At 52.0% G+C, this 8,386-nt stretch overlaps 2 protein-coding genes across 2 annotated transcripts; both read right to left on the minus strand.

Annotated features, from left to right (window-relative positions):
- Window positions 1–243: 243 nt before the first annotated feature.
- On the minus strand, window positions 244–1,456 carry GSX1 (GS homeobox 1; the record flags this gene model as incomplete). The annotated part of the gene is made up of 2 exons (XM_084876446.1): window positions 244–623; window positions 1,042–1,456. 2 exons carry the CDS (start codon window positions 1,454–1,456, stop codon window positions 244–246), a joined length of 795 nt encoding a protein of 264 aa, XP_084732572.1.
- Window positions 1,457–6,484: 5,028 nt separating this feature from the next.
- LOC311619015 (small ribosomal subunit protein uS14m-like) lies at window positions 6,485–7,131 on the minus strand. The gene has a single exon (XM_084876890.1). It carries the CDS (start codon window positions 7,128–7,130, stop codon window positions 6,744–6,746), a length of 387 nt encoding a protein of 128 aa, XP_084733016.1. The 5' UTR covers window position 7,131; the 3' UTR covers window positions 6,485–6,743.
- Between the last annotated feature and the right edge of the window lie 1,255 nt (window positions 7,132–8,386).

The following is an 8,386-nucleotide window of genomic DNA, read 5'->3' on the forward strand; positions in this document are numbered from 1 at the left end:
TGCCGCGTGGTTGAGAAGGACTCGAGTTCTCGCAGTGTTCACAGCTTGGAGTCCGTTCTGAAGGGCCACGGGCCCTAGGATAGGGATACCAGAGTCATATTTCTGCCAAGCTCTCAGGGCCGGGGGCCTCCGCAAAGCTTTGCCAAATTTGTGCGTGGTGGCCATTTGGCGGCGGAGCCTCGGGATCAGTCTTTGAGGCTTAAGAAGGAAGGGCCTAGGGTGGGAGACTGGGGAGACATACGTCTAGGGAGTGACCGTGAGATCCCGGTCGTCTTTCCCCGAAGAAGACGGAGACATGGGCAATTCTTCATCGTCTTCCGAGCACTTGGTTGAGGACAGTGACGCGCACTTGCAGCCTGGCGGTGCGCCCCCGCTGGCACCCGCGCTCCCGCCCCCGCCTCGGTGGTTGCTGCCTTTGCCCTCCTTCTTGTGCTTCACCCTGCGGTTCTGAAACCAGATCTTCACCTGCTTCTCGGACAGATTCAGGTAGGTCGCGATCTCAATGCGGCGCAGGCGGGACAGATACATGTTAGAGGCGAACTCCCGCTCCAGCTCCAGCAGCTGCGTGCTGGTGAAGGCGGTGCGCATCCTCTTGCTGCTGGGCAGCTGGTTGGAGCCGCTGTCTGGGGGAGCGGGGTGAGAGAGGGAAGTGATCAGACCCTGCGCTGTGAGCCGATCTCGTTAGGCAGTCTCTAGGATCCCAGGACTTTGGTCTTTCACCCACCTCTTTGCCCCTGACGCAAGGCACAGCAGTATGACCGCAGGCCTCTCCTTGTCAAGTCATGGGACCCCATCCTCCCGGAGTCTCTCGGCCCTGGTGCTCCTTTATGCAGTGCCCCAATCCTCACTCCTTCCTGGGCTCCCCCTCCAAGACCCCAGCCTTCTGCCTTCAACCTCCCTCCGGCTTCCTGTTCTGGTCCTCCATCCCAACACCGCCCTCAGGCCTGAGACACGACTCTCATGTCCCCATAATGCCCAGGTTTCATCATTTCCCATCAACTTTCATGGGGCCACCTGTGCTCTGTGCCCCGCGCGGCTTACCCACGGAGATGCAGTGGAACTGCCTGGGGTCGGGCAGCGGATAGGAGGTCTGGTAGAGCGCGGCGGCGGCGGCGGCGGCAGCTGCAGAGCCGTGAGCCACCCCGGGCGACACGGCAGAGTGCTGGCGGCCCAGGGGTGCGTGGCAGTACTGCGAGCCGAAAGGCGGGAAGGACGCCTTGAGCAGCGGCAGCGTGGGCGGCCCGGGGGGCCCGTGCAGCTGCGAGGCGGTGACGCAGAGCGGGCACACACACAGCAGCCGGGCCTTGCGCGCGTGGCAGGCGCCGGACGAGAAGCCGTGCAGCGCGTGAGGCGGCGGCACCGCGTAGGGGAAGAGCGGCGGCGGGCTGCCCTCGGGCGCCTTCTTCTCGGCCGCCTCGCGCAGGACGAGCGAGTCCACCAGGAAGGAGCGCGGCATGGCCCCGGCGCGCTGTGTCCCCGCCACCGGCTCGCTCTCTGCGCCCTGCTCACCTAGGGGCTCTCCACGCGCTTCCACGCGCGACGGCAGCGGGCACCTGCGTCTTCCCCGGCGGCTGAAGGCGCCTCTGAAGCCGCGGTTGAGGCCGCCTCCTGCAGCCGTGGGCGCCGCCCAGAGCGCGGGGTGCTGGCCAGCGCTAGTGGTGCTGAAAGGCGGCGGCGGCGCGGCTTAAATAGGACCATTGCCATGTGATGGGCTACGCCAGGAGCGGCCCGGGCCTCTCAATAGGGTTTTTGTGCCTTTTCTCTTGGCATTCACTCTGCACGCTTCCTCATTATTTCACTTGTTAACTAAATGAACTGCATAATGTACTCTATTCTTGTCAACCCCACCCACGCCGCAACAGGCGCCCTCGCCCCCTCCTCTCCCTTTTGCAGGTTTATTTTCTCATTCTCCTGCGATTTAATATTCTTTTTTCCCTCTTTATTCCTTACTCCCCTCTCTGGCTTTGTATTGGGGATCGGCCCGTTTATCTTATTGGTTTTGCAGCTGCCTTGCTTCCACAGATCTCCATGGCGCTCACCCCTATCTTCTGTGCACACTTGGTCTCCATCACCTTCCTTCTCACAACTCATGGACCCCCAAAATCATGCTGCCTCCACTCAGTGGGCTCAGTTCAGCTCTGTGAACCCTGAAGGCGTCCCTACAGCCTGCCTCCGATTTCCACCTGTGGAATTTCTGTTCCTTTCCCTCAGTTTGGAAGCAGGAGGACCCGGGCTCCTTGCAGGGGCCCCGGGGCAAAAGGAGAAGCGCTCGGTGTTTCTTCCCTGGCACTAGCCCCATCACTGTCCCCTCTTCTCTAATGTCGATGTTGTCTATAACGCCCAGTCTTTGTTCAGCAAATGCTTGTCCACCAGCACTTTCGTCAGGGCCAGGGCCCATGTAAAGAGGAAACCAACCGCTGAGAGTCAGTGGCCAGAGACAAGGAATGGGAAATAAGAGCCTAGGCAGCGAATGGAGACCTTGCACCCCGCCCCCCTCCCCCCAATGGGGCCAGTGTAGACTTTCTGGGGGCGCCCTCTCCACTCCTGCACACTCCATAGACTCCTGGGCGCGCTGGCAGAAGCGGCGCGAGGGGCAGTTGCAGTTTCAGCTTCTGCTGCCCTGGCCCACCCCCACCGAGCTCCCCTCTCCCCCAGACTTTCTCCTGCCGTGTCACTCTTACTTCTGGTCACACAATGGTTAAACAACTTCAAACGCTTAGCGCTGTGTACACAGCCTCAGCTTTTTAAATCATCAGCGGGCTCAAAGCTTTGAGCAGGAGCCTTTTCCATACAATGGGAAATTAGCATAAATATTTCAAATTTACAGCCAGGGCTTTCCACGGAAGACGTTTACTTTCGATTTTGTTGGAACCATGTCGCTGCAGTCACCTGCTCCCTGGATAGAATTGTGAGAAATGGAGAGGGAATCCGCGCACGGGAAGGAGACAGCGTGCACATGGAATCCCATCACCGATGAAATCTTTCAATAAGCATAGCAACAAATTATAACTGATTAAAAAGCAGTGGATTTGCGAGAAAATAACTGATTCTAGAAAAGGAGAAGGGCAGTGGGGAAAAACCTGTCACCTAGCAGGATGAGTAAGGGAGCTAAGCTTCTCTTTGGGGGGTGGGGTTGGGGGGGACGGGCGCGGAGGTCACTGTTGCCCTAATGCCATTGTCTGCTCCACGTTCCAGGGTGGCGCTTGTACACCAGACCCAGTGCACCCTGAAGCCTCGCGCCGGTTCTAATCGCTCTGGGGGAAATTTGGGCTGGGCTGGGCCCCTGAGACCGAGAGAGCTGAGAGAGTGGACGGGTCGGGGGAGGCCTCCTGGCTGGGCAGAGGCGGATTGAAAAGGCGTGGGGTGCGAGCGGCCCCCAGGGGTGAAAGGGACCACGCTGCACCCCGAGTCAAGAGCCGGTTCTCCTGGGAGCCGCCGCCTGCGCCCGGGGAAGGAAGGGTTAAGAGCCCCGGAAAGCGAGCAAGGCCAAAGAATATGGGGGGTGGGGGGCGGAATAACCAGGTCCCCCCCCCCCCCAGCCTCAGGACCTTATTGAATGTCATTGAAGAAAGTTTTGAATGCCAGATAAAGAGAAGCGAATTAAAGTGTGTGACAGCGGAGGATAAGCGCACACAAAGAGAACTCTGTCACACTTTGGGGCAAAATCCGTGGGCTTTTTACCAAGTTTCTTCGCTATGATTGAATTAAGTAATAGGAAAACATTTTCTTTCAGTTTAGAGCCATTAGACAAAAACTTCAAAGCGAAGAACACTTTTAAATGTGCGGCCCACAATGGATCGGTTTTGGCTGAAATGTTTAAATGGTTTGTTCGGCAGCTCGGCGCGGGAGAGGCCGGGGCCCCGCGGAACGGCGCCGGCGAGCGGGCTGTGGGGAGCGGGGTCCGAGGCCTGGAAAGCACCCGCCTAATCCGCCGCTTCCAAGCCCGGCTGCGGCTCCAAGGGGCTCCTGGCTTGCGGGTCCCGGGCTGCAGGGTGCGCTCCGGCATCTGGCGATTTCAGAATTTAGTTCGGTGCCGGCCAGAAGGCCAGCTCTGCAGGTCTCGGGATTGGGCGCCGCCGGGCGAGAGGAGAGAACTCAGCCGTCCGTCCGTCCGGTGACCGGCGCCTGGGCTCTGCGGCCCCCGCCAGGTTTTTGGCGCTGCTCTCCGAGTCCGGGCGAGTGGGGGGCGGCTCCCCGGGTACCCCAGGGAGGCTGAACTGGTGTCCGGTACCAAGCCCCTCCCCGGGGCTTTCAGGGCGGTTGGATTACAGTCGCCAGAGCAAAGCCCCCTAGAGAGGGGTGGGGGTGTGCTTCGGGATTAGTCTGACAGCCAGGGAGAGGGGCCCGGGAACCCCTGTGCCTTGTGGGCCCAGCTCTGCTCGCAGAGCTGGTTTTCAAGTGTCCATCAGGGAGTGTTCAACATGGAATAATTTCTCTTGTCCCGGTCTTTTCTTCTCTTTTCATACTGCCCGTTTCCTGTTAGTAGAGGGAACACGCCATTTTTCTTTTGGAAATGTAGCTCAGACATTTGCAACAAAAACTGCACAAATGTGGGGCAAGGGGAGAGTCCTTGTTCCCTAACTTCCTGCACATATTTCTCCAAATGTCTTTTCTTCTCATGGAGGTCAAAGACCCAATTTAAAAGCATCACTCCTTTCCCCTCACACTCCCCAGTCTGGTTCCTTGCTTTATCAATGCATTGTGATTTTCATATCTTTTACTTATTTATTTTTGTTTCTGACACTCACCCCACACACCTCTACACACTCTGACATATATGCCCCATTGAGGACCAGCATATTTGTCTCTCTTGTCATTACTGTACCCCGACTCAGAAAAATTCCGGCGCATAGTAGTGCTCCGTGTATCTCTGCTGGATAAGATGCCTAACTCAGGAGGTAGCCTGGGTAAGAGGATCTCCTAGTTTGCCTCTTTAATACAACCAGATCTTAGGAGCATGGCGTAGGTGACTGACCTGCAGGGACTGTTGTTCTCTTTCCCAGCCACTGTACCCTTTCCAGTGACTGAATCATCACAGGAGCCCAACAAGTGTGCGGAGTGAATGGCAGATCTGTAGGTACCCAGCCCTCTACAGGGAGTGTTCAACGTGCTGGTCCCAGTCTTTTTTTTCTCTTTTCATACTGCCCCCGTTCCTGTTGGGAGAGAGAAGAGGTTCCCTCATAAGGATAGATGGTTCAGTTCAAAGCAGTTCCAGTGTCCCATTCTTTTTTTTAAATTATTATATTTTTGTTGATTTTAGATAGGAAGGGAGATGGAGAGAGAGATAGAAACATCAATGATGAGAGAATCATTGATCGGCTGCCTCCTGCACACCCCCTATGGGGGACTGAGCCCACAACCAGGCATTTGCCCTGACAGAAACTGAACCCATGACTTTTCAGTCCACAGGCTAATGCTCTATCCACTGAGCTAAACCAGCTAGGGCCCAGTGTCTCATTCTTCAGGAGTTGGATGAACCCATTGGCAGCTCAAGGTTAAGGGCTGTTATCTAGGTCTTTTCATGGTGTACAGCAGAAGATTGATTAGGAAATGAAGAGATGTGACATATCCTGGGATTGTCAATGATATTTCACCTCTACCTGATTTAAAGTATTGGAGTGGGAATTATGTACACATAATTATATATACATAAATTCCAAATCTCTCTCTTCATCTCTAATCCCCACTTTCAAATCAAATTCTCATTATGGGACATTAGCAGAAGGCTCTAAAGTTAAGGGTTAGAAAAGACACATCTAAATATGACATAATTTCACCTCCCTGCAAGCAGAAGTGGGCCCTGTCAATGGTGACCAGGCCAATGGTGACTCAGACAGCCCCCAACCCCCACCCCAGGAGAGAGGAGCTGTTCAATTGAGTAGAGAGGTGGGGGGTACCTGGTTTGCCAGGGGGTGAGGAATGCATCTGGAAGCCACTCCTTAAAAAGTGGCTCTTTAAAAACATCATATTAAAAAGTGTTATTTGCTTTTAAGTTTTTGTACAATGGTTTTAACTGTTACTTAATTCAATAATATTATAGCAAAGAGACTTGGTAAAAAGCCCATAGACTTTGTCCCAAAGTGTGAAAGAGTTCTCTTTGTGTCTGCTGTCAAGACCTCCCTCCAGGATCTGGGAGTAGAGGGTGCCTGCAGCGGTGTGTGTGTGTGTGTGTGTGTGTGTGTGTGTGTGTGAAAGAGATGCCTAGATGGGAGTGTGAGCAGGAAGTGGGGGTCCAGGCATGAGGAGCCATGCTAACAGATTTGTACTTGATTCTCTTCAGATATTTTAAAGCAAGAAAAGGAACAGTTCAGATCTGAACTTCAGAAACATAACTGGAAGCAGTAGAAGAGAGGCCAGAGCAGGGTTCAACATAGCTTGTAAATGAATGTTTATTGAACTATTGAATGAACAAGCCTCTTGTGCTGGGTTTGCTACAGTTTTTTTATTTTTTTTTTATTTTTTATTTTTTATTTTTTTATTTTTTTCACAGAAAATATTTTTATTACTCTGCATCATCTTGGGAACACATATGCTTCATTAGTCCAACAGGAAAGATAATTCACTGACAGAATGAAACATCTAGGTTTCTTCATTGAAAATTTAAAAGTAATTTAAATAGACATCAGGTAGACTAGACTCCTATACTGGACGCCTGTTAAAACTAGGTTTTTGTCTGTTAGAAGAGGGTTGTCTTATCAGAACTGGTTCCCTGCATGCTCAGGAGGTTCTGGAGCTAAGGCAGTTTACCACATTGCTCGCTGGACCCCCGACATCTGCCCATGGTCAGCTAAGTGACGGAAGACGATCCGACTAAGCCTCCAACGCCGCTTCACACCACGTGGACGGGACGTCATAACACACCGGTTTCTGATTCTAACAGGACAGCTATCCCGGGGAAGGGCAGCAATTTCTTCATCAGCCACTTCCTGAAGGTATTTTGGCAAAATGGCATTTTTCCTAATCAAATTAATCCGTAGCCTCTCATCTGCATATTCAAAGGCCATTTTCCTTCTCTTCACATCACGCAACATTCTCCAGTCTATGTAGTAGCCTCGAACTTGGCCTGAAGCTGATGAAGGAACCATCTGCCGGACGGTCCGCAGCAGTGAGCCCAGCATGGAGGTCGCCATGTTGTTCCTGCTACAGTTTTTTTAGAATCAAATTGGAATAATACTTTCCTTGTAAAGATTAAAGATGATGTACCTGTAACCTGAAAGTCTCCAGGTTTTCTAGTCAATGCATGGAGGTGAATGTTATTAATATCAATAACCTAGAGTTTCTATTTGAACTTTGCAGGACTTCTGGCCCTAGTTGTAAAATTCCTCCCTTTCCCATGGTTTCCTGGAAGTTCTTCATGGGCTGCCTTACAAGTGCCCATAGGCCATTCTGTCAGCTGGCACCCACAATGACACCCACCATGTGCTTCCTTTCCAGAGAGTTTTCTCCTCAACCATGTGCTCACCCTGGAGTAAATATACAGCCTCCTTCTCCAGCTGACTCCGGGACCAGGGTTTATTCCTTGTGCATTCATAAAGCATAAGCATACTGTCCAAGACAAAGAGTGCCCTTAGTAAATGTAAGCTATGTTTTCTTTCCTAGGTGACAGGATGCAGAAATGTTGGTGAGGCCGTCTCTTTGCATGGATTGTCCAGCCCAAGTAATTCACACCAAACCTTCTCTTTTTCTTTTCCATCTTGACATCCCTGGAAGCAAAAATGATTTCTGGGGGGATGATGGTGATTTCCTACAAGAGACCTTAAAAATGAGTATAGAACATTTACTAAGGATTTCATTAGGAAGTGTTTATAAATTTAAAGAAGAAGAAAACATGATGGACTTGAAACAGACATAACCAGTCTCAGCTCAAGTAGCCTTCCTTGAATTAGTCCCCCCCCCCCCCCCCGAACACCCCCCCCCCCCATGGATGACAGAGACTCTTGAGGCATGTGGCTGAACTTTATTGCTTGCCTATTGTCTAAGGTGAGATTCTCATAAAAAACAAACAAACAAACAAAAAAACACTTGGCTTTGAGACCTCTTAGTGTAAATGCTTTATGTCTTGTCTGTCTTTCTCAGCAAGAGCCTACAACTCAAGATCAGCCAGGTAGCAGCATAAAACAATAAATCCACGGATGGTGAGATGTCTTTGGCTGTTCATTCTTCTCCACACACACTCCATTTTTACCAGAGCAGACCCAGGACACATCCCCTCCTCCAACCTCTCATTATCTGAAAGCCTTTGACTCAAAACACTCAAGAAAGCAAAGACAAGCTGCTGGAAGAGAAAGGGCAGATAATTTGTTTAAGACTGAAATTCTGTGGTATGTCATACAGAGCAGAGCAGACTGGTTAAAAAGTCCTAGGGATTCTGTGACCATCACCCCCA

Source organism: Pipistrellus hanaki (genome assembly GCF_964339955.1).
Source record: "Pipistrellus hanaki genome assembly, chromosome: 3".
In the NCBI taxonomy this organism is placed as follows: Eukaryota; Metazoa; Chordata; class Mammalia; order Chiroptera; family Vespertilionidae; genus Pipistrellus; species Pipistrellus hanaki.

What these genes read in the sequence shown, in the direction of transcription:
- LOC311619015 (XM_084876890.1), bottom strand. Translation starts at nt 7,130, where the DNA reads ATGGCGACCTCCATGCTGGGCTCACTGCTGCGGACCGTCCGGCAGATG.